General features: G+C 37.2%; 1 protein-coding gene across 2 annotated transcripts; it reads right to left on the reverse strand.

The window, feature by feature from the left end:
* Positions 1 to 7,215: 7,215 nt before the first annotated feature.
* Positions 7,216 to 26,365, reverse strand: ARL6 (ARF like GTPase 6). 2 transcript variants are annotated; one of them, XM_082751560.1, is made up of 8 exons: positions 26,328 to 26,365; positions 23,985 to 24,135; positions 21,742 to 21,803; positions 19,964 to 20,032; positions 16,994 to 17,088; positions 13,090 to 13,219; positions 11,598 to 11,653; positions 7,216 to 9,013 (listed from the first exon to the last, which is right to left on the reverse strand). In XM_082751560.1, exons 2-8 carry the CDS (start codon positions 24,105 to 24,107, stop codon positions 8,988 to 8,990), a joined length of 561 nt encoding a protein of 186 aa, XP_082607686.1. In that variant the 5' UTR covers positions 24,108 to 24,135; positions 26,328 to 26,365; the 3' UTR covers positions 7,216 to 8,987. The 2 variants fall into 2 exon arrangements, with proteins under 2 accessions (XP_082607686.1, XP_082607685.1); XM_082751559.1 differs by having other exon boundaries at positions 21,739 to 21,803.
* Between the last annotated feature and the right edge of the window lie 213 nt (positions 26,366 to 26,578).

Here is a 26,578-nt window from a genome sequence, read left to right on the forward strand (position 1 = left end):
GTGTCTTGGATATATTATGACCCAGATGAAGTACGTTACCAAGGATTCCTAGGATATACTGTCTATCTAGCTATGACCTTTTGTTGTAAAGCATGCACTGCACAGCTTCCAGCAATCCTCATCCTTTAACTGTGAGCACGCTGTTCCTCCATTTGATTTGCTGAAAATGGTTTGAAAGAAAGACACACATGGGCAGCTGCTATTGTTCAAATGCCTTGGCATCTGGAGAAGATGGCTGGAAATGGCTCGTGGTATTAACTGCAGTTACTGAGAGCCATAACTGTATTCTTTATAATTTTGGAGAAGACTTATTCAGTGTAGTTATTCAAATTGTTAAAATGACTTTTCAGAAGCACTCTTCTTTTTGTTCTCCATACTATAATTTTTGAAGTTTACATTTACCATGTAGCAGAAATACTAGAACAGAAAATTGTAAAGAACAAAATAAAATTGACCAGCACCTACAGGAGCTCTCTTGGGGGCAGACTTTCACTGTGCCTGAGCACTGAGCAAAAAGGATTCAAAACCTCGTTTTTCAGTGGTACTTATGTATCCAGCTCCTCTAGATAAGAACCAAAGTCCTTTTCTGTTAATCTCATCAGAACTGGTAACTTTCAGATAATTAGAACAGCTTGTCTGGAAGGGTTTCCAGACGTTTTGGATAGCACCTCATATCAATTGCACTTGTGTGAATACAGTGATGAAACTCACTTGTGCTCTTACTGGTGCTAATTATTGCAAAATACTCTACCCTAAATGAAGCTCAAAAATTCAGCATTTTATATAACAAGGTCACTGTTAAACCATCTTGTTCTGGGTAACACCTCCTTGCTCAGACTGTCTATCTACCATCGCCCCAAGAAGAATAATTGTGATGAAATGAAGTCCTTCAGCAAGCTAGTTTCATCCACCATCTAATATATGTAGTATACATGGAAAAAAAGCAGCACAAATAATTTAGCGCCCACAAGACTGCAGGAGCTTATATGAAGAGATGTCTGATATGCTAATAAAGGAAATCCATGAAACGCATAATCAGCAAGTTCTACACTATAGTTCATTTAGCACTTTTCTTCCTAGAATGTCTTTTGACTATCAGATTTGTGAATATAGACTTTCCTGTACAAAACTACATGTTATCAAATACCACATCACATTACTACTATTTTAAAGGCTTACCCTATTTGCATACATATATGTAAAAGTACATCTTTCACTTTGCAGATTACTAAGCAGTTTTGAATTCTGGTATAAGCCTACTTACAGCGAACAAGCCTGTGGACACCAGATTTGCCTTTTGGCTACCTTTCAAAGACTTCTTAAAATTAGCTATTGGACCCTGTGACTCCATAGAACCACTGACTAAAAAACACTGTCAGAGATATACCAATTCCTTTGTCTGTTCTGCTAGATTTTTTTTTTTTTTTTAAACACAGAATACTTTCCATCCCAACGCCCTTTAAACAACACCATTCAAAATGTTTGAAAAATTAGAACATATACCACAAAAGGTAAACCTTAAAGACACAGCAAGTACAAGGAATAGGATACTTCAAAAGGAAGAATCATCTTTATTGTCTGGAGGAATACACTGCAAAGTATTATTGAAGAGTGCAAGCAAACCGATCTCTAACACGTACAATCCTCACCAACTCAAGCTAAACAGGATCACAAAATCTTTTTGGCTGCAAGTATTGCAGAATCCCATCTGGCTTCATAGAACAACTTAGTTTCCTGTCTATTTCACTTCAGCTTCCAGAAAAGGAACTTTTTTTTTTTTATGGATTCAAAGGAGATTTAAAGATTAATCCAAACAGATAGCAAATACCTCAATCTTATTACAGAATGAAACAGAAAAAATAGAGTCTATTTCTTGTCTGAAGACATACATAGATTCAGTTAACAATAAATAGTATACATAGCATACAGAAAACCTGTAAGACGTATTAAAGCTCCAGTCTGTCAGAATGCAAGGGACCTTTAATGAGAGTATGCCAGTTAAATAGTAGCACAACTGAACCTTTAGCTTTGTCGTAATACCCAAGAAAAAGAATTCTGCATGATCCATACGTTTTCTCCTACTGGTTGGGAAAGGATTTACAAGACCACCTAGAAATGCATGCATCCCTTTTGCCATATTTAAGGATGTATTAAAAGTGTTTTTAACAAGCTTACGTTTAACAAGGTTATTTTTGAACTTTTACAGTGCTTCTGTTCCATACTAATGCAAAAAAAAAAAAAGTTATTATGCAGATAAGAACAGCAAGAGGGAAGAAGCTGAGATCATGCAATAAAAATGTCACTTCTAAAAGCAATGATTCAAACTTTATTATCAGTTTACTTAACCTCTGCAACGCACAGGCAAGCCTTCTGGTTCGGACCAAAAACACTGCAGATACCTCACAGAATTTCCTGCAACACAGCTACAATTTCCAGTAGAGGTTTCAAAAATTTAGTCAGAAGTTGAGTGCTTCACTTTTGGATTTTTCAGCTATGCTATCTTTCTCTAGAGAAGGCAGGAAACCTACTTTGACACAGAGAAGATTCAGAACAGTCTGCAGAAAACCCACAATAGATGTACGGGCTGGAATGAAGCTCAACTGTTATGTGTTTATACCTATTCATACCATTTTATTGTAAACTACTGCCTTCCAAAAAAAATATACGTTTGATAATTTATCTATTTATTCTTTCTCCCAGAGTTGTTGTATATTTTAACAGTAACTTTTTTTTTATAATTGCCTGTGCTGAGCATCAGTTTAAGAAATCTCAGCGATTTTGATTCAAATCTGGTGCCATAATCAAAGGCTTTCCCTTTCTTTCACTTGCGTTTCTCACATAAGACACTCAAGATAGGAAGCAACTCCCTCAATGCTTTCTCAAACTAATATTCTTAGAGGGTTTATTCTTAAAGGGTTAGTTTTTGTTCAAGTACTTCATCCTAAAGTAAAAGTAATCAAAAATTTCTGTAAAGAACACAAGTCTTCCTTCCTCATCATTAAATATTGGTTTGAAAAGTACACAGCATTTTTTACCATTAAAAAGTATACCCAGTTATGCACGATTCAGGGTCACATACAGCAAAATAACTGCCCCAGCCAATTATTCTTTGTTACTGAAGTCAGAAAAGAAAAGCTTTTAGCTAAGTGAATACCATTATAACAAAACGTGCAGATAATGGCAATATAAGCCTGACACTCAGTCTTTTCATCCGATGATGCTCTTTAGAAATATTGTCTGTATGTAATGCACAGCTTTAAGTCCAAAATGAGTAATACAACTACAGGGGTTTCCCCACAGTGAAAGATAGCATTTTATAGGATGCATTTACTATAGTTCCTAAATAGTAGACCTAGAACTATTCTAAATTTTTGTTCAGGGTGTGCTGCACCACTGTTGAAAAGAAAACATTATCTTTCCCAGCAGGAATATTCTACCCTGGAGAAGGAACCCTTCATGCATCCTTGGTCCTCTCAACCAAGAATGTAACTGGTTAGCAGAATCACATCACATACAGAAGTGTTAAATTGGGACGAAGCTGCTTTCATCTAATACGTTTATATTACAATATGTGAGAAACAACTTACCGGGATATTCTTATAATTGAAAGCAACATATACATAATGGTTTATTGGATGAATTTCTTGCTTGTTACATCATTTTTTTTTTTCCCTGCTCGGTTTATGTGGATAAAGGTTTGTGGATAAAAAGGAGATTTACTTATGAAGCAAGATTTTAAGCAAAAAGAAACCAAAACCAACCAAACAAAACAAACATTGCAAAGTTTTTCTCTAGTAACACCACACAACCTATGTGATCACAGCTGGAGACAATTTCAGGAACACTATCAACACCTGACAGCTGATAACAACTACTTTTACTCATGACTGCCTGTTTTTTCACTTCTCATGTTATGCCATTTCCTCTGAACTGGAAGAGCTACATAATACTTAACTTATCCAATGCTTGTATTCTTTAATAGTAGAACAAACAATTATTTTTGGATTAAACTAACCTGTAAAACTCAGAGTGCATCTAACACGCTCCAACAACCAAGAGGCACACAGCCTGGAGAGCCAGGAAAGAGCCAGGCTGAAGATGACGCAGTAACACATGGACTGTGGACACCAGGTCCTCAGTACCAACCATCTTGCTCTGCAAAACCAGCTCTGTAGTAAGGCTGAGCTCCTTACAAAGGAGCCTGTATTGCTAAGCATCCACTTCAGTCATTTAACATGGCTACTTCACTGAGCCTCAAGAGGCTTGGGTTTCATTAATATTCTTTAACATTAGCACGACTTGACTTCACCCCAAAAAAGCTCTTTCCACACATCCCATTTTCCTCTCCCCCCTCCTTGCTGTCTTTTCCCAGTTACTGAAAATGGTGAGGTAACTCTTCTTCAAGCTCCATTTCATCTAAAAACAGACTTACTAAGCCCACAATCTACTTGCTGATGTCCAAAGACAAACGGGTTGTAAAAAAGACTGCCTAACAAAGTTTCTCAATTTACACTTCTTTTACTAAGTGAGTTAACCTGATCTTCAAAGGTGTCCACTGAATCACAAAGAAATTACTTAAGCTCTCTTGTGAGCTGATGTCTGAGTAATAAGACTGCAATACATGCAAGTTCATCGGATAAATATTTTATAAAACAGAAGAACATTTAAGGGTGAAAACAGACATTAACAGCCTATCTTTAAAGATTTACTTTGGAAAAGGGTAGTGGGAGTGGGCTTCATGCAATTGTTAGAAAAGTGGAAGATGTAAACAGAGCTGATTCTCATAGAGAGATCCTGACATCCTCTAGGACCCACTGGAACCGAACAGCGTGCTTCCATACCAGCAGCGTACTGCTGAAAACAAACAACTTCACGGGGTTGGAAGTATCCAGTCAATTAAATAGCAATCCAATTGACTGAACACCAGTACATTAATTATAAAGTGCTGGTTCACACAGTTGTTTCCTGATGCAACTCACTTTGACAAGAGATAAAGAGCCTCAGAACCAAAGTATAGTTATTGAATATTACTATAAACACTTGGCACTTGCACTTGTTTTAAGACAGCACTATAAATCCTGAATTCTGACTAGATTGTACCCATAACATTACCTTGGCATAGTAGCAGTGCATTTTACAATTTATGCAATCAAGTAAGGGCTGTACAATAAAGATAATAAAAGATTAGGGCATATAAAAGTCAGCTTTCAAAGCAAACTTCTCCTGACCTTTCTGAAAGGGGAGAAAGGAAGTCTTTTCTCAGTAGTTCCCTCTCCTGCTTTTCCATTCCAGTCTTTGGTGACCTTCTCTCATTATCTATTTTGTTTCACAGAAGAAACAACAGGAAAGGGAGCTGCACATTTTCAGTAGCATAGTACTTGAGTAGTTAAAAAAAAAAAAAAAAAAAAAAAAAAAAAGATAGCTTATTCCCTGACTCAGCCAAAGTAATGGAGTAAGAAGCCTAGGAACAAGATTTGTAAGGATTTCTTTGCAACAGAAATAAGGCTGGCCAGAAAAATTTACTGAAACAGTATGACAAATTATGTGGAATGTGGTGATTTTCAAAAAAGCAAAACATCAAAAGTTTTTTTTTTTTTTTTTGATCCAACTGTACTTCTTGACACAAACATTTGCTTTCAAGATGAGTATTTTGAATCAACATGAACAAAATGTTATTTCAGTTGCACCTTCTAAGGGATGACCTGTTTTCTGAGAGAAACAGTAAGACTGCTGCACAGCTGCTTTAAGGAAGCACTGAAATGCAACATTACTATGCTGTATATTATCACATCACAATGCCTTCCTGCAGACAACTAAGCAATGCAACTGATCTGCTATGTTCTAGTTTTTCAAAGCAGACTATCTTTCCCATTAGTAAATAAAAAACAAGAACCATATTAAAGGAAGATCCATTACATTCACTTCTTAACCCTTAGAGCTGCCCTTTCGCAGCACAGAATTGCGCAGGAGTCTTTGGGCCATGAGAAATCTTAGCACACCTGCAAATAGCTACAGGTTTAAGCACATAAAATTCCCAGAGACTCGTGTCCCAAGTACCAGAGGCAAGGCTAGAAAGAATTTGGATTCACACATTTATTTACCTGATAGCCTCCTACTTGTGAAGGAGAGATGTAGAAAGCAGTACTTTGTATGCAAAAGTGACCGTCTCATGTTTCAGCTGAAAGCACACAGTCTTATGCATGATCAGGCATATTTTAAGGAAATTCATAAATGCTTAGCAGAGTCGAGTGCTTAATGGAAGGAGAAGCGATAGCATACCACATTGCGTAGGTTGTCAAGACAGAACTGTTTCATAGGCTTTTCCAGTCGCTCTATTGCTTTTCAGCTTCACACTTACGAAATTGAAAACTACATATACCTATGGTAACATGGTATAAAAAAAACAAACAAAAACACAGACTATTCTACAAGCACCATTTAAACCTCCAAAGGAACTTTTTTTTTTTTTGAAGCTCAAACTCATACATCCAAATTGCCTTGGAGCATCCAGGTAAAACTCATTAATCTAATTATATTAGCATTCTAAATTAAATGGGCTAAAAGCATTAAAAAGCAACAGTTCCTGGCACTCAGAAAAAAACTCCAAGGAAGCATTTTGTACAGATGCATGAGGCTTTTTTGTTATTTACGATCCATGTACCAAATCTATTAGAGCAGGTCAAGGCTGTAGCAACTGTACGTTATGGAGCTGTCCCAGTGCAAGAAGAGGTGAACATGCAGACATTCCTTGCGCAGTTGTATGTTCCACACAACAATCACAAATGCTCTAAAAGTAGTAGCCATGAGATGACTAAAGCAGTAACCGAAAAACAAAATGTCACTGAAGGGAATGTCCCTATTCTCACTTATTCAAAGAGATCTCCATCCAACACAGTCTCCTGGTAGAAGAGGAACAGAAAGATCTGCTGAGGATCTTTATTTTATTTAAAAATAAAATAATTTTTTAAATTCCCAAAAAAAGGGGGGCAGAAATCAGCATATATAAGTAACTGCTGTTTTCAGAGAACTTACTAACTTCACTGGAAAGCACAAAGTAAAAGTTAATAGGGTACTTCCTTCAGATTTGTGGGTGGAAGAAGAAAGCAGTAGGTTCAAACAGCTTCCCATAACCATAAGAAAAAAGACAGTATTTTATGTGGTCAACAAAACAAGTCATCAGCAAGCCATTAAGGTCCATATTCAAAAACATTTTTATTCAAGAAAGGCAGAAATGCAGTTAGGTTTTATGTAAGAACTTAAACCTTGCTTTGGTAAGGAAAAATTAACGTCAACTTAAATATACCATCTAAGTGAACCAAATAATTGCAAAGTGTTTGTACTCAGAAAAAGATGTCTCCAAAAAATATTATTTTTGTTGCCATATTATCCAATGCAAAGTAAACCAAGAAGTTGCCACAGAACTCAGAGTTCGGAAAACTTCTAAATTTTTTCCTTCTTTGTACTTGATTGTGTATATCTTTAGCAGTAGGCCAAAGGTGTCACAGAAACAGACATGCAGGATAAATATCTTCATGACAAACAGAATTGTCAGAAATATAACATCCTGTAAGATAGATTTTTACAGTAAGAGCTTCCTTGAGCAAAGCGTGTGAGTTAAAATTCAATTATTATTAAAGTACATCAAGCTGTTATCATTTCAGGCAGTTCCCTTTGCTCCAAATATTCATCTATTAAGTAAGCCATAAAAGGCTTGCTTACAGAATATTTCTGAGTTTTATATGTTAACATGAGAGATTAAAAAAAAAACTTTTCCAAGACCTACATATTAAATCTCCCACAGAAATCAGTAAGTGGAAGTGAAATACAGTCAAGGACCATCTTTACTACTCTGTGAGTGTCTTCTTGTTTATCAGACACAGGAAGAGGGATTAATGAGGAAGAGTTGGCATGACAAAAACAGAGTGCTTAGCACTGGTTTAATTTGTTAGACTATATCGTTGAAGTTCAAAAGTTTATTAAAAATCCCTCTTGAAAGTAAAACATTTTATACATAACAGAAGTATAATAAATATTTCATATTAATGATCTACTTACTAGTGAACTGCCCCTTAACTGTTTCCAAAATATGATTTTCAATTGTATGCTTCACAAATACCTGGAACTGCAGTCTAGCTTATCAGAAAGTATAACAAATGCATGCAATTAAAAAAAATATATTGAGAGAACCATTTTATTACAGTATAGAATGCTATTTTCATCATAAAATGGACAAAAATTCTGAATGAAATGAACTAAAAACCAAGAACCCCCATAATGTAAAGGCAATCAATGAACATATTTATCTTAAAAAAAGTGACATGCAGTACATTTGAAGTTTTATTGATGGGAATGCAAATATAACCATGGCATATCACAAAAACAGTTTGTAACATTTCGTTATGAGCAGTTCCTTAAAAACATCTGCAATCATTTGTAACAGCTGCACTTAGTATTTGAATCCTTGTAACTTCAATCAAAATATTCTTCTAGTAGCCTACTGCAGATGGTTATTAAAAAAACCTATGTCACAATTTACAGTAAAAAATGCCAGAAATACCTACTGTTCGCAGGTGCCAAATTTTAAGGATTTCATACAGCTTTATTTCAGGAAGTGCTAATTATTCTTCCTCAGGAATATACATTTTACCACTTGCTTAAAAGTTGTCTTCCCCAAAAAAACACAGGGGCACTTCTTGATGGCTAATTATCAACTATAACTAAAATGAATGCAGATGCTTATTATTTACACATTTTTGGTTTAAAATATGCTCTCCAGTCACCAAGATTCAATTCTATTTATGGATGTGCATTACCTGAGGTACTATGTTATCTAATGCATTTTTCCTGGAAGTGATACTAAAAGGAAACAAATCAACACAGAATATTTAGCGGAACTGGCTGTATTCTTCAAGTCTTTCTTCTTTTCCAAGATCTCATATACCTACTAAGAAAACTTGTGAGAACACCATACATCTTTTATTTATCTCTCATGTCTTCATTGCTTGGATCTGATCTGTTAATAAAAAGAGAGAGCTAGTATCAAACACAAGTAAGATGAAATATTGTTTTATTTCGCTTTTTGAAAACATAGCCCAGTATGTCCAAATTATGAAACTACATCAACAGATACTTTGGTGTAGTTAAAATAATGGGGCACAATCCAGTTCGAGTTGTTTTCAGTTTTCTCTCACAACCACTTCTGAAATTCCTCCACAACCAAGTAGTTTTCCTCAAATATAGCTAATTAAACAGGAAGAACCGTCTACATAATTTTTATCCTTTACAAGCTTAAGGTAAAGGATGAGAACAAGGTCTGAGAGCTGTGAAGTACACATTTCAGTTCCTAGCGTGCATTTCAGCTTCCACATAACTAAACTAGAATTAACTCCCTGACAGCAATGAACACCAAAGGATTTAAAGTTTGTTTTTGCATAATTCACATGGAAACATCCTTGCTCTCAGTAACCACACTTCTCCATACTGAGAGCCTGATTGCCACTTCCAAATTCACTTCAAAGATTTTCTTAGTTAGCATAAATATACTGCATCCCCATTACAATATGGGGAAGTCAGCACAATTTAATTAAAAGCAGTAGTAGGGAATGACAGCTGTGTTTAGTGTGACATGAGACAGGTTCGTTTTACCCTACTGATGATATGGTGTTGCAATAGAAATCCACATTACAAAATGAGAAAATAAGCAATCTCAACTCTTGCTGAGGAAAAAAAGGCAAAACCTGATCCCTCCTGAAACCAGGGAAGCTATGAGTCTGCAAAAGACCTACAATGGATCTGCAAAAAGTAACTAAGAAAAGGATGGTTGTTGAGAAAAAAACATTCATTAACCAGGTGTCTGTTCCTCCACGTAAGTTTATGACACTTGTGATTTAGAGACCAATGTAACAGAGTTCTTCCAACTTTTCTCCTCCAGTGCTCTAGCAATGGGCAGGAGAATCATAGTAGAAATTGAAATAAAATCTTCATCCACTGAAAGTGTAACTGCCAAACCACACATGCTTAGGTGACAATTCAGTTTAAACCTAACCCCACTTAAGCTTTTAGGGTACACTGAGATGGGAGTTAATCAGAATTCTTTTTAGGTAAAACCCATCCAAGAAGAATTTCAAATCAGAAAATGATAGCTATTCACTCTCACAGATAGCTAAAATTCTTGAAGAGCTATACAAGTGAGTGACAGCATCATCATCATATTTCATCAGAAAATATTTAGATAAACATTTGAGAACCTCTTTAAGTAGCTTGAAGCTACATACAAAATCATCAACTCCAACTTTGGACTGAAACTTAGAAGTTTTCTCAAAGACAAGTGGAGACCCTGGAAATCACAGGAAGTTATCACGGAATCAGAACTATGCCTAAAATTAGGAAATAGTATTATATTTGGAATCTACTCTCTGTAATGAAATACAGCAGTGAAGGAAGCTCAGTAGCAAGGTGCTGCTTCTCTACTACAGAACTCTTTTAGATGGTGGAGGATGCATCCGTTTCTCAGTAAGGCAGTCAATCTCTTTGTAAAAGCTATTTTTAGTGAGTATACCTTCATCTGAAAACATGACCAAATGTTTTTTGTATTCTGTACTAGTGTAGTAAAACCAACTATCTCCTTCTAATTAACAGAAAGGATCCTATGTAGAAAGGACAGTCTGGTATCCATGGACACGAGGGGTAATGTTAATCAGGTAGAATGTCTGATACTACTTAGCTACACCTTTGAAGGAAATTTGGTGGCATTAACTCTGGGACATTGCTGACATCTAGTGGCTATCAAAGCACAGAACGCGTCAATCTAGACAAACCTTGCACAGCACTTTGCTCTCAGACTCAGATTATTCTCCACTATCTAATACACTCACAATGTAAGCAATGTACTTAGATTGAGGGCACTAAAATTAGAACAATACCACACTTCACTATTCTAAACATTTAGCAGTACATGGGAGGACCATAGAGACCCAATCCTTACCAATACACAACATAAGGAAATAACACAGCAACCACACCGAGTTTGCAATTAAAAAATGTGTATGCAATACATCATATAAGCCAGATCTGTTATTTTATATGTGGTTATGAGTGTCTGCATATGCTAGGATCTTTACAATGTAAGCAGTTTTTCTGGGGGCTCTACATCAAAAAAAAAATAAAATAAAAATCAGGGTATTTGTTTCTAGCCTGCTTATTCACCATTTCCAAATGCTTAACAACAAGATATGGAAATCTGGAACAGGCCAGTAAGAATAAATTAAAGAACAAACTGAGCTACCACTATACAAATTAAAGTTCTGGAACACTAGGTATTATTATTGTCTAAAAGAAAGTTTTGCACTGTTTCAAGAGTATGTATTAACATTTCATAGTACACACTTTTGGCAGAGAACTAACATGCTGTTTGCGTGCACGTTAAGGAGAAAAATGAAAGGGAAGTATGAGATAGAGCATCAGTACTCACTGTGTGATTTGATCTGAGAGCAGAAATGGACAGAAAGAAAACAAAGGAAATAAAGAAAAAAAAAACTTACAAAATGAAAAGAGTTTAACAGAATGAGAATAGAGCAAGAGAATTACATATTGTATACCTTGGAGCCAATCCACACCATCCTGTAAACCTTCTCCTTTAAGAGCATCACTGGCACTGAAAGCAACAAATCAAATTATGAAGACATTGTAATAATACCAGTTTCAATGAACTCATCACTATACCTGTAATTTACAGAACAGCAATGCAGCATGTATGCTTAAGTTTTCTGCACCTGGAGAAGACTGCTTCTCAAAGGATTAATTCTACAGTACCTTCCCAATATAAGAACATTTCAAGATGTGATTTTAGTTTTGAGTAACTACTACAGTTCTGAGACAGGGGAATCATTCTTAGAGCATGAGGGGCTCTTGAAGACCTCCCACATGAGGCAGCAGTATTGTTCTGCTGCAGATACACTTCAATAACGCCCTCTGAAAATGCTGTAAAACATGTTTTCTGTCGAAAAGACCAAAGTAGCACCTTCCTTCCTCCCACACAGTTCCTATACAAAGCAAAGGTGCTGGAGTACTGGAGGAAACAAGTACTGTACACTGTGAATACGCACTTCTTCTAACAGCCACCCTAGGACTGTTTGTTTATATTAGGCCACAATGAGAACAGTGTGAATTTACCCTTTGAATCACAGGGGTACAACTGTTTAAGGCCCCTCATTCAGCAGCTTATGAAAATTAACACAGCAGTGAATCTACACTGCTTTGTGGTTATCTATACAATTATTTCTCAAGGAGCTTGGGAATTCATTGGTGTAAAGCAACAATCCCAAAACAATGCCCAGGTAATCAAGTTAATTATTAAAGGACCTAAAATGAAAATCTCAGTTTTCAGCAGCATTTAGCTGCTGATATCAATTTTAGTTTACAATATATGAGCTTTTGTAAGCTAAAAATCTAACTTCTGTAAAGAACTTCTGAGCAGAAAGGGTTTTTTCCCCTGTCAACATGGACACAATTCTTTTATTTATAGGAAAGCTTTACATCCTTCAGAAAGAAAATAGGATAGTTCTTAAAACTAAAAAAAAACCCTCAGACATTATGTGGTGCAATACTGTCTCTCTGAATTCCCACAGGAACAGCTTACTACGGGATCTTTTAACAGCAGCACCTGGAGACTGAGAGAAAACAACTCTAAAGGCTTCGCTGTTGATTATTATTTATCCCGCAAGACAATCCAGCAGCAACACGGATGGCAATTCCACACAATTTCCCAGCAAAAAATAGGCGCAGCTACTCTTCTGATAAGAACATTGCTTTTCAATTTCACTGAAGTTCTCGATTTCATTATTTGGGTAACAGTTCTCTTGCGAAAATTTTCTACTCACAGTCTACATGAATGTATTGTATCGTGCCTATAAAATGTATTTCATAGCAAGTATTGTAATGTTTCCTCTAATTCCACATACGGGAGACCAGCATTTTATCTGGTAGATTTAGTTTCGTCTTACATAATACTGAGTGGCATGATAGAACTAAAACATGAATACAAATTGTCACCAATAAAAGAGTAAAAATAAAAATAAAATGAAAGATTACCAGATATGCCAGGGCTTGTCTTTGATGTTTTCTAATGACAATAACTGAGATACTTTCACAGATGATATTGCATCCCTGAGGTCCATCTTGTTAGCAAAGAACAGAATAGGCAGTCGACGGTGCTTAATATCTAGGCACAAGCAGAAATAGAAAAACCATGACAATATGCAACACAATCTCTGCAAGTAACAAACTACAAACAATACAAGAAGGTATTCTGCTCACCTGCAACTGCAATTCTTTGAAGGTTGTATCCTACCAAGATGCACACTGTTGGGTCACATGGCCTCTGATGCATGCTTCAAGAAAGCTCAAACTTTCTGGTAGGCTTTGGGATCTCCCCCTACCTTATACATATATTTAAAGCTGTAGGTAGAAGTTGCTGGTGAAGCTGAGGAACAGGAGTTCAAGCAATTTCCTACAAATACTGTGTGCCTCTGTTTAGTGAAGATTGGATGTGTAAAGTGACCAGAAAAATTATTTGCATTCCTTCATATCCTCCCAAAAGTAGATGCATATGAGTAGTCTGCACTATTTTTTAGCATCCTGGAGTACATCCACGACTTTCTTTAAAATTCATAAAATAATAAAAGATGCAGACATCAGGACATCCCTTATCTGACCTTCACTTGAACAAAGACTTCTCTTCCAGAAGCTCTTCGTAGTTAATAGTGGGAACCATAGTCCAAACCAAGGACCCTGATACACTGCTAGTTTCTGGTGTATTTATACATGCAACAGCCTCGCTGATTACCATGAAAGGCTAAAGAGTCATTGCAACGAAACAAAGCATACATCTGCCAGGTTGAAGAGAATAAAGCTGGCAAAAAATTACTAGTATCAGTGCCAGCTACAGAAATTGTTCCACATTATTTAAAAAGATTAATTGTGGGATTTGGGAAAATTTGGATTTGAATCAACCCATAAATTTTTCATGGGAAAAGATCTTTAAAAATAAAACTGATGAAAATTACCATAGAGATGCTTCTTAGAATAGTAAAGTGAAGAGGTTGTTTCCCATAGGAAACAAGTTAAGGTTTTATTCAGAACCTCCAAACAAGTCAGCTGACCCTGCTGGGAAGGGTGGCAGAACATCTTTAAAAAAAAAACAAAAAACACAACTCTAACACTGAAATGAATTGAACTTCTTAATTATGCTTTTACTGAACCTTCCCACAAATCCAGGGGAGATACTACTACTACAACCATACTCAGAGATCGTGAGTGCTCAACAAAACGCTGATGTTTTCACAACTGTTTACCCTACCTGGAACTACTTTTTCCTCTAACATGAATCAAAGGCCTTAAAATAGAAACACAGAAAGAATACAATTAAATTTCTGTTTTGATTCCAAAATTTTGATTAGTTGAATAGCTTTTGTGTCTCCCAACTGATACTTTTACAGTAACCTAAAGTACAGTTAAATGAACTCTCGCACTCACAGGTTGCAGTTTATGGATATATTGGAACCACAGAAGTTTGTTAACATCACATACGCAGATAGCCAAGTTTACCAAGGAGCTCTCACTAGTTTTCTTTTTCATTAAGTACTTGAAAATGGGTACCTACCCACATAGACTCATAAATGCACACTTAAAGATATTTGCTAAATAAACTGACAAACAGACGCATTTTTTCCTACTTTATTGTTTCCTACTATAATTTCCCCTTCCCCCCATCTTTTTGCAGTTATTGATGGAAAGCTAACATTTGCTTGTTGCAATAAGTTATAAGATAACACGTTAAAAAAAAAAGACAGACACTAGAGACATGCAATGTGTAATTTTATACAAAGCATTTCAAACGTATAGAAATTTCATTTTATTTTAGAAGCATGTGCTGGAGGTCAAGTGACCCAAGAGTCAACGTCTGACTAGGTAATCTACTAGGTATCTAATGAGGGTGATCTTGCAAAATGCTGAAGTAATAAGGTAACAGTGATCATTAAACAAGCTGTTATTTGTAGCGTGCACAGTCCACTATCAGAAGTAGTAGTTTTGATCTTCAGAACAATCCCCGCTAGTATAACTTCTACCACCATTAATGCTTTACATTTCACATTCCCTTTCACCTGACCACTTCAGGCAAAGCCTGTTTTACTGAAGGATTGCTAAGAGTTTCAGGGACGGGAATCTATTCAAGGTTATTACCCAGCATCCACTTAAACTGTAAGCATGTTCATTTAAACCACTAGAGGGGGATCACAGAGGCAGAAGCACAGAAGGGGAGAAAACAGGGCATGTAGAAGAAGGGTGGAACAACAGTAATGCAAATACAAATATTGCTGTAGTAAAACAGTTATAGATTGATTTGGTTAATAGCTACTTTTATCAAAAATTATTCCCTTTGGCTCTCTTGAATTAAGACCTGTCAAAATTCCAAAGGATAAAATAGGAACACTATTGCTGCATTTCACCCGAGCTGCCCCAAGGCAAAAATACAATAGCGCCCTTCCTTGGTGCTGGGGAATACACCAGGTGGCCACAGCCACCATCTTTGAGAATGAAAAAATATAAGCGTATCAAAAGCTGAAGAGTGCTGACCTGTTAGATCAGTATTTGTAACCTGTTAATACCTAAATACTATACCCAAAATTGCAAATCCTCAGTCTTAATGCTTTTTACTCTTTTGTGTTATAATAAAGCTCTACATACTGCAGTTTTGTCTACCTCCTATCCTTATTCTTACGTGGCTTCCCTTGTATCAACAGAATCACCTGTTTACCAGTGTGGTTAATACCTGCTTTGTTAGGGTTCCCTGATCCTTACATAATCCACCTGCAGCCCTCGGTTAACCTCCTCCCTCCCCTTGAACTTTGCAAGCCTGTCCTTTCAGCGTCTACGCTCAAAGTGGCCCGTTCCTCTGAAGGTGAGACGATGAGGGCCCAGTCAGCTCACATATGAGCTCATCAGTAAAGATGCTGTAGCTGAGCATGTATTATATACAGCCTGCATGGAAAAGGAAACAATAGCAATATGATTGGCTCCTATCTCACAATACTATTCTTGGTTAGAAATATAGAAGTATTTTTCTTTTCTTACTTCTAGTACTGTAACCCCACAAGTTAAGGCTCTACCAGTTTAATAAATACGAAATTGCAGTATGATTTCACTTTTAAATTTCCTGCATGTAGTTTTACGCTCTGGCTACTCAGAACAGCTACTACAGTGCTGAAAGTCAATCAAAATTGCACATTGCATATAAATACATAATTTGATTCCAATAGTGTTGGCCATATGGAAAGGCAAAGAAGGGAAGAGTTGACTGATCTCAAAACTTATCTAAGAGAATACAGCCCCATAGGGGAAAAAAAAAAAAAAAAAAAAAAAAAAAAGTAAAATCCCCTAAAACTAAATGCCTCACCATGAATCTTCTCACATTCTGTCCTGCCCCACGTATCCTCTTATAGGCAATTGAAACTGACTGGTATAACTACCCTGGTATCCTTACTTCCAGCTATCTTGCAATAGTAATAAGATAAGATCATGAAGATAAAAAAAAAAAAAAAAAAATTTACATTAAAGGAACTAGTCTTCATGGAAAAATTTAGACAAGGGAATTTTGTGTATGTTAGTCACTGTATACAGGCTCTCCAGCTTCCAAAAGGTCAAACAACTATTCTTCAAACTAGCACAACTTTTGTTCTATGTTGATTAAGAAGGAAGTCCAAGAAGAAGCAATCCAACAAAACGCAGCCAACTGACAATCAGTTTGTAAGTCGGAATAGGTATATTAAAAACAAAACAAAACACACTTATCCAGGGCTATTTTTCTCATTCTAGTATTCATGAACGTCTAAAATATTTATAAAATATTCAGAATGCAGAATGTGTCAGTTAATAAGAGCTGTTCTTACAACAACATAACGAATATGGAGACACAAGGGGAAAAAAGCCTCCTCACCTGGATGATTCAGAAGAGTGTCAAGTTCTTCTTTGGCCACAACCATTCTTAATTTGTCACTGCTATCAATGACAAAAATAATGGCTTGGCCTTCTCTGCATAACATAAAAAGAGCAAAGAGGCAAATTATAGGTTCTCTTAAACTGTGATTAAGAAAAGGCTTCAGAAGAAACACCAAAAAAGCAAACAAACCTGTTTTTTCTTCTAATTTCTGTTATTTGCCATTAACATTTGAATCCAGCCCTATTTCTGAAATTCAACCTTTTGACAACCTGCACACATTTTTTTAGACTTGAGATTGTTAGCTACATGACTCTTCCAAGGTTCAATGTACACAACAGCCTCTTCAGAAATCATGATTTCACCACTGAGACTGAAAAGTGAACTCTGAAAACATAACTGACTGCTATGCTGACAGTGCGGTCACAAAGTAAACCTGTAGGTAGCTTTTTGTAAAAATCCTTTGTTTCCTACACTAAAACAATTTTATTTATAATTTTTCTTTTAAAATTGAAGTTGATTTTATTTTTAAAGAAAAACAGCTGTTTAACAAACAGGCACATGCAGATTAACTTTCACAAAAGTCTGCATAAATAGGATTTTATTTTTTTTTTTAAACTTTTTAAAAACAGGTACAAACTTTCTACTATTGCAAATTATCAAGACATTTTGCTGGCAAAATGACCACTGTCAAAATGTAAATGCGCCATTCAACTCCTGTTTTCAGCATATTATTTATAATTCATATTTCATTTATTGAAACTTATTTGAAATCAAAATAAAGTCCGATCAATTCAGAAGAACAGCTATAGGAGATGCACAAAAGGTATTCTTAATTTACATGTTAATGTCATAGTTATTTGCACTTTTTCTCTGAGAGACAATTAAAGGTACTTCCTCACCTGCCAACCATACCCCTCAGTACTATCTTACAGACAAAAACCCCATCAACAAAACAAAACAAACAAAAACGAGTCACCACTGACAAAAAGAAATATCTTGACCAGTCTAAGACTGCAGGAGAACATCCATTATTTTGTGAAATACAGAAGAACTTGAATAGTAAACAAAAAAAAAAAAATACTTTGACTGTTTCAGCTAATAATCAAAAGGTTTGAGTGTACAATGCTAGGAAACGGAGTCCTAGCATGCATTTACTAACACAAAATAACTTCACAAACAGGTAGCAGTGACAGGAACACAACATAAATTTACAAATAATTAAGACACCTGTCTTTTGGGGACAACCTGGAAGATAGGTTCAAGCCAAGTATAAGGGAAAACTTTAAGTACTTTGAAGCAACTACTTCAATGCAGATATTTGATCTGAATTAACTGACATTTTGCTGTTCTTATAAAGTTAAATCTAGCTTAACTTTGTAAACTAAACAGTACTTAATTATTTTATATTATTTTTAGCAGAAGTTAATCTTCAGTATTTGACTGCAGGAACAAAAGTGGATACAAGTGTACTTTTCACTGTCAGCATTAACTAAGAAACTCCTTTCCCATTAACATTAAAAAAGCAGTTTGTGGCATACAAGGAGTAATTTACTGCATTAAATACATTAGACAGAAAAATCATTTGCTTATGAAACACTCAGCTAGCATTCTGAGTGCAGCCTAAGGGCATCAGCCATTGAAATCTAAAAGTTTTGGGAAACAGACATCTAACGCTCTTGAAAGCGATGCCCACACAAGTCTTCAAATTGTTAACACAATTTTGATGGAACGAAGATGAAGTGTTAATCCTTAGTTACAGAATACTATGAGATTTATCACACTTAATATTAATTGAATATTTAAATGATATTATAATCTCCTGAATGGAGAACACAAGCTGTTTCTGTGTGATATAATAATGTTCACCTTCTGTTGATCAGTAACAGGTATTACAGAATGCCAATGAAACAACAGAAAAAGCTTCAAGTTTCATCAGAAGCTAGAAAAATAGACAATAGTATCTATTACCAGTAAGTCACTACTTGGAGCAGTGCATCCAGCTCTGGGGCCCCTATTACAAGAGACGTGGACCTACTAGAGCAGGTCCAGGGGGTGCCCACAAAGATGCTCAGAGGGCTGAAGCACCTCTTCTGTGAAGACAGGTTGGGGTTGTTTAGCCTAGAGAAGGCTCCAGGGAAACCTTAGAGCAGCCTTCCAGTATTTAAAGGGGGCCTACGGAAAGATGTGGAGATACTCTTTACTAGAGCGTGTAGTGACAGGACAAGGGGTAACTGCTTTAAACTAGAATACTAGATTTAGATTACCTATAAGGAAGAAATTCTTCACTCAGAAGAGTGAAGGTCCTGGCACAGGCTGCCCACAGAAGCTGTGGATGCCCCATCCCTGGAGGTGTTCAAGGCTGGATGGGGCTTTGGGCAACCTGGTTTGGTGGGAGGGGTCCCTGTCCATTGCAGCAGGGTTCTAACTGAACGGATCTTTAAGGTGCCTTTCTACCCAAACCATTCTGTGATTCTATGAGAACCATAATGTTATAAAATCCTACATCCTACTTCATAAGTGACATTTGAGAATACTTGATCAAATTCTTAGTTTACGTGTGTCACCTCATCCTCTGAGGCTCCTCACATATTGAAGAAATAAAAAAGGCAACCCTCAGCCACCAACCAATATCTTTTGGCTCTTAAAAGTCTCTTACAGAAGAGCAGAAAAGTAAGAGACCTAATTTATCTTGGTACTTTCTTACAGGATTTTTTGTTTTTAAATCTTACCTGTAGCACACTCCTCCAATCTTTGAGATAACAAGATGTCCCCAAAAGTATGATAATTAAGAGCATATCAATTCTTTTTAAAGTAGTTGTACTTAACCAGACCAACCTCCTATCAAACACCAGGCACAGTTCTTCTCTAACTCATTTCTAAGCACTAGGTATTATTAGACTTCCATCTATACAATGTACATGCCTGCTAATATGAACAGCAATGCTTTAAAACAAATAATAGGCTTACTTGTAGTAATGTTCCCAGAGGTTTCTGTATCTGCCTTGGCCTGACATATCAAACACTGTGAAAGACAAACTGTAAAGAAAAGAAAATCAGCCACAAAGAACAAAACCAAAACCAAACCATTTACTTTGCTACCCTGACAGAAAGAGCCAGATCAACTTGAATCCCAACTATCTGTGAATGATTCCAAAAGGAACTTTGGCTGCTGTATCTGCCGTCAAAACTATCCCACCCAGCTTTGTGGTCTTATCATAGAAATACTTCACAACAGAAGAAATGTTTATTCTCTGCAAAAAGAACTAAATCAATTACAGGAAGTTGCACTGAATACAAAATAAGCTCGCATTCAGCCTCTCTTTTGATCACATTATCATTGAATGTTGTTTACAATGTTGAATATATAAAATTTGGAAGAGCCATGACTTAAAATGCACATCCTGTCTTAAATTCTGTCCTTAGACAGGCATCAACAGCATCAAAAACATTCTGTAGGCTGAACTTTAAAAAACCCAATAACTAAAAACAAACAAACAAAAAAACACACCCTGCTCTCCCTTCAGAGAAGCATCACATTCTGGCACTAACAGGTTTCTGCAGGTGACCAAGCTACAAAGGACAGTCTCTGCAAGTTTGAGATTTCACACAAATGCTAAACACAAGGTCAACTTCCAGAACATGACAAGAAAACTCTGATCTGCTTCTGAAATGTTTACAGAGGCAACACTGAAAGCAATACTAGGTTTTTCTATTTTGGGTAGTCCCACATAGCTTCCAGAGTGGAAGCAATATCAAAATGAGAAGGTCTCAAAACATTCTTTCCAGTCTATATCCAGACATTACCAGGTTCTAGACCAGCTGCCCTGCCACGTAAAAAAGTTCTTAACAACTCCAAAACAAGGTTTTGATTGTAATACTAGAACTTTTTTTTTTTTGGTTAAACATTCTACATTTTATAATCGCAGGTCACTTCTCCTGTTACAGGACTAGAATAAAGGAAAGTAATATAAATGGATTTACATTCTCACACACCCAAACCTGTCTTATGTGCTTTACTGAGACAGAATACAGCTGTGAGCCTCCTGGAAAAACAGGAACCCCATCAATCCCATATGTCAGCTCAAGGAGGAAACAATTGTCTTGCAGACTGACTGCACCCATTAAAAATACACAATGAAGGTTACAAAATAATAAATTAGTATCTAATGTTACCTCTTTGAAACATTTTTGCCTCACCATATCCCTTACATACATCCTAGCTTTCCTAACATCTTGGCCTTCACTCAGCCAATAATTTGTTCCTTTCCTGACCTTTGCCCCTGACATCTTTCCATTGCTAAGGCTTTAACCACCATTTTTCATTTAATGAGATTAGACAGCAATCTCCTCAGAGTCTCTCCAGTGAGAGTGCTTATCGGAATACAGGTTGCCACCTAAGTAACTGCCTGTCCTCAAGACTGTAACAGTGTCCCAGTCTGAAACAGTTAAGAAAGAAATCAGATACTCGTAACATACTACTGCAAAGCTTTTATTACCAAAAAATTAAAAAAAAATACTTTACATATATAGTTTTATAGCAGTGCAAAACACGGAATATATTTTAACACTGTCAGTCCAGAATTGCAGCTAAGACACCTGGATGCTACAATACTGCAGCAGGCTACATAACACTTCAATAGGCCAGCACACCATTATGCTCAGTTACATTATATTAAAAATGTGATGCAAGTCCAACTGTTGTACACTATTACCGTTAAAAGGGAGAAAATTAAAGAAACTGCTACCTGGATGTCTTGAATTTCTCTATACTGAATCCTATTGTTGGAACGATGTCCTGAGTTTGAGCCTATAAGAGAAAGTACACATTTTTAAATCAAATTAGAAAACACATAAATATTGAAATATATTGGTAACATGAATATATTACACATCTATTTTTCCCAATACAAAATACAATATGCAAAAACACAATGCAATACAAAAGATTTTTTTTATAAATCTACATACTATTTCTAAATAAATTCCCAGAAAAGCATAGTGAAAAACCTTGATTGTGAATTATTATCTAGGAAAAACAGTAGATACAATTGGACAAGAGCACTGAAGACATTTCATCCTTAAAAGTGAGATTACATTAGACTGTGTGTGTACATGTGGACGTTACCTAAGAAATAAAGATGAGATATGTTAATGTGACAGCTTGAAGACTATGACTGAGGTTAAAGTTCAAAATACTCGTGCACTCTTTACAACCACAAGGTCAGCACAAACAAGACTGCACAATGCCCAAAGCCTCTTTGACAGAAGAGGGTATACTTCTGTCTACATGTCAGACAAGCTGTACTCAACTTGTCTGGAAGGTTCTGTTCTGTCTGAGGCTGGGAAGTGTACTGCAGACACTACGCAAGGGCCTAATCGTAGCTCTACTCAAACTACACGATCACTGGAAGAATGGCCAAAACTTGAAGTGTTATTAATAGACCTGACTGGTAACCAGATTTACTGCTGAGCTAGTGAAGTAACCTCTCAGCTAAATCGGTACAACAGAATAATAGCTCCTTTCGGAAGTAAAAATACTGAGCAGGGAGAAAGGTTACATTTAGATTACAGATCACATTTAGATTACAGAAGTCCTCAGATTATAGAGCCGAGAAAGTGATACACAATCCTTTCACAGACTTCCTAGAGCTCCTTATTAAAAACACTGTTATTCTTCCCATACAACTGAAACAAGCGTAGTTTATCCATCTACAGTTTTATTGTGAAAATGGTATTTCACCATCCTAAACGGTTTAGTCAGCAGTTCTTGTCAACTGGGAAAATCTGTGCAAAATAAATGTTAAAGGAATAATATCATCTCCTCTATTTCAAATGTATTTATGAGGCCCAGCAGATACAACCACAGGCAGGCAGAGCAACACTTCTAATTGCCAGGCAATTGATATATTGTTCCTACAGCAAAGCAGCACTTGCTCTTGAGAAGACTACACTGTTCTGAAGAATATCCAGAGCTGAAAATCATCTGTTGACTGAACTCACTAAAACCAATTTCATGAAGTCTGATCAAATGACATTTGTTGCACATTAGAGAATTTGCCAAGTCTTGCTAAGATAGGACTTATGCAAGTTGAATGCAAAGCCACCCTCCTAAAATATCACATTAAAAGAAAATATTCAGAAGTAAATTCTCATTACATGACTTACTGTAAAGCAAAGGAGAAAAATTCTATTTAATCAAGTTAATCCCTCAGGACCTTCTTTTATATCTATCCCTGTGATAAATCTTAAAGTCAGTATTTAGCTCTAGTTAGGACACCTTTACTAAGGTGATCCTGACATAAAAACCCTGCTACAGGGAAGGTTTCAAAAATTGTATGTGTGTATATATAAATATATACACACACACACACACATATATAATGGTGCATATGTATGTATATGTATGTATAGATATTATATACATATATATAATTTTTTCTGTTACAAATTGCAGCAATTCCCCCAAATGATTGGCAACAGACAGTAAGCAATTTTATAGTTTTCATTTATAAATTTATTTCATTCTCATTAGAATACTAATTCCAACGAATAAAAGGCTCTTTTACTGAGTTACATTTTTAAACAATGCCCAGTGGTACTCTTCAAAAAAATAAAAATCAACGGAATTTAAAAAACAAAATCTGTGTCCTGATATAAGCAACAAAAACCCACTATATTCCAAATGCATATAACCAAGATGCACAAGCCTTATCTCAGCCATCATAAACCCCTCTTTACTGAGTGATCTTAAAAGATGTGCCATGTTAACACTGGTTTTGGTAAATGTTTTCATAACATGCACGTGGTTGCCGACATTTAGTTTTAGTTGGTTTGAAATTTGCAAAATGCATTCGTACCGCTGTACTAAATCAAAAAATTCTTCACATCTTTTTCATGATCACAATCAGTATAAAAGCATGCAAAAACAGTTTAAACAGACATCAACTCTAGAGTAAAACATCAACAGTAAACTAAGTAGACTACTTACATTTGAAGGTTTAAGTTTATTTATGATTGTTGTTTTGCCACTATTGTCCAAACCAAGGCACAAAACATGAACCTCCTTCTTCTTCAGCCCAAGCCATCCTGCTAGCTTGTCAAACAGTCCCATGATTCTGGCTGAAATGCACAGCGATCACCTGTTGTTCAGAAAATCAGAGACGGGAACAGCCGTTGGAAAAGGGTTACATATACAGCAGCACTAGCACAGTAGGTGGGCATGTGGATAAGAAGTCCTTAAACTTTTAAAAGGCCAGCACGAATAAGACACTGTCCAAACAGTGCCGCAGCAGGTTTGCTCGGTGTAATAAGCAAATGGTGTGTAAGCTGATTATAGCGAAGAAGCCCTGATGCTAAAGGAGATTGGCTGTTTATAGCCCTGCCGATGTAACACAGCGTCCTCGATTCACTGGGCAGCCACGCTGCCGGTGTCCCAAGCACACCAATAGAAGCACGAGGGCAACACCTCCTTACCTTCCGCTGAACGGACAGAAAGGAGGTAAAGTAGCTTTTACTTCAAGCTGTCAATAGTCCTGTCAGCCACTGTCATTTGTAAAACAAAGCAAAACAACATCTACCTTCTTCAGCACCTGCTACGTGATTTGCTGAACCCTGAAGTAAATAAAGCAACCTCTGTCAACTCAATTCAAACTGTAATTGTAATGGGCTTTGACGATATTAACACGTGGAAATTGGGAGCTCATGCACTACAAATAGAAACTGATTATAACGGGTTCAACAGACACAAAGGCAGGCAACATTCACCTGCACATCACATGGAAGCTGAACTCCTGCTCCTGTCCAGACACTGAAGTTACCCGGCAGTTGCATATTAGGAGGTACTTTCATCATGCTTTCCCGTGGGGCATTTGGCTGAACATGTTTTCAAAGGAGAATAAACTTTGTCTAGCCTGAATAAAGTCCTCGGAGAAAATTTCAACAAACAGATAAAAGCAAACGTGTGACACTTTCAATAATAAAGTATTTTATTAATGCCAGAGGAATTTCATGGAATGGCCAGGGTTGTTTTTTCTCTTAATAAAGAGAACACACAAACACTGGGTAGCTCAAACCGCAAGCTTTATTACCCCAGAAAGTTAGAAAGAAAATGATGAAAAAATATCACTTAAAGGCATTTGGTTGCACTTCTTTAGAGTGGCCAGGTATGCTACATGTTGTTGTCACCAGATTAAACAAGTCCAACATCAGTTATAGACATTCCCTCAAATAAAAGTCATGAGTTTTCTTCTAACTCCCTTTATTTTATTCCCTACTACTTTATTATGCAAACAAGCATCAAAAGCAGATTAAGACTTAGTGTTTATTATCAAATTAACCTGACAACCCCCTGCTCCAAAACACATTACTTCCTAGTGCAATCAGGCCTCACACACACACACACATATATATACATTCTAGAGGATGAGGTCCACAAAATGAAATAAACATAATGAAATTTTCAATAGGAAACCTCCAACTATTTCACATTTTTGATCTGACTTATGACAGCCTGTAACGTGGAGATCAGTCAAGCGTTAATTGGCTGAGTGCAGCAGTGGCCCTTCAAAATACATAACCTCAAGCACTGAAGCTTTAGAAAAGTTTCCAGATACAAAGTTCTGGTGAAGCACTACGGAAGTGCTAGCTTGCTAACCGCAATTTGGCAAGCATGGAATATTGTGGAAGATGTTGAAGTAAGACTTCCGTAAGAACAAGAAATATATTTACATTTTTCCATTCCCAAATATTCCAGTCTATTTGAAACATCACCAACTCTTACAGTGTGCCAAACTAACTCAAAGAAAAGCGCTGCAGAACAACCTGCAGGCAGCAAGCTGCATCCCTCAGCTCGCGTGTACACCCCTAACCCTGCAGCGTGAGCGGACAAGGGACAGTTGCACCGAGGAGGTAAGAACCTCACAGGTACTCATACAACAGAAAAGGAGGAAATGCAAGAACTTAAAACGCTCCTAGGGCTTACAGCCTACATAAAGGGCATCAGACGTGCCTGCAACCCGCTGTTGCGATCACCAGCGCCCAGCTTAAGCAGCAACCCAGAGCCCTCACCGCACGCGTAGGTGCTGCCTGTGAGCTCCCGAGGCAGAGATGCGCACAGCAGAGCTGCAGGCCCCTTTCGAACTAGCCGGCGTTAAACCACCCCACCTAACTCACTTCAACTATTCACACTCAAGCGCTGCGATACCAAGGCTGCCCCGGCCACCGCAGAGGGCCCTTTATAGCTCAGCATCCCCGACAACTCAACGATAACATATATTTTCTATGCACAAGTCAACCCCCACCCCCAACCCGACGACCCCGGCGCAGCACACACCTCGGCCCACAAAATGTCGGCCGGGCCCGGCCGCCGCCGCCGCCGCTGTTGCCGTGGAAACCGCCGCCCCGCCCCGAAACGCCCCGAAACTCCCCGAAACGGCCCCGCCCCTCCTGCAGCAGCCGCGCCGCTTCCGGCCGTTGGCCAGCAGCACCGCCCCGCCAGCCGGAGCCCCGCCCGCCTGCCGGCCCAACGGCCGTGGGCAGCCGTTAGGCGGGAGTGCCGTTAGGGACAGAGGGGCCGGGTGCTCA

The sequence above is a fragment of the Aythya marila genome, assembly GCF_965140915.1.
Source record: "Aythya marila genome assembly, chromosome: 1".
In the NCBI taxonomy this organism is placed as follows: domain Eukaryota; kingdom Metazoa; phylum Chordata; class Aves; order Anseriformes; family Anatidae; genus Aythya; species Aythya marila.

Coding starts and splice junctions, on each gene's coding strand:
- ARL6 (XM_082751559.1), bottom strand. CDS start 24,107: ATGGGACTGTTTGACAAGCTAGCAGGATGGCTTGGGCTGAAGAAGAAG. Junction 11,654..13,089: donor GACAAGCCCTGGCATATCTG/GTAATCTTTCAT, acceptor TGTTGCTTTCAG/TGCCAGTGATGCTCTTAAAG. Junction 9,014..11,597: donor TGGTGTGGATTGGCTCCAAG/GTATACAATATG, acceptor TTTTATTAACAG/ATCAGATCCAAGCAATGAAG.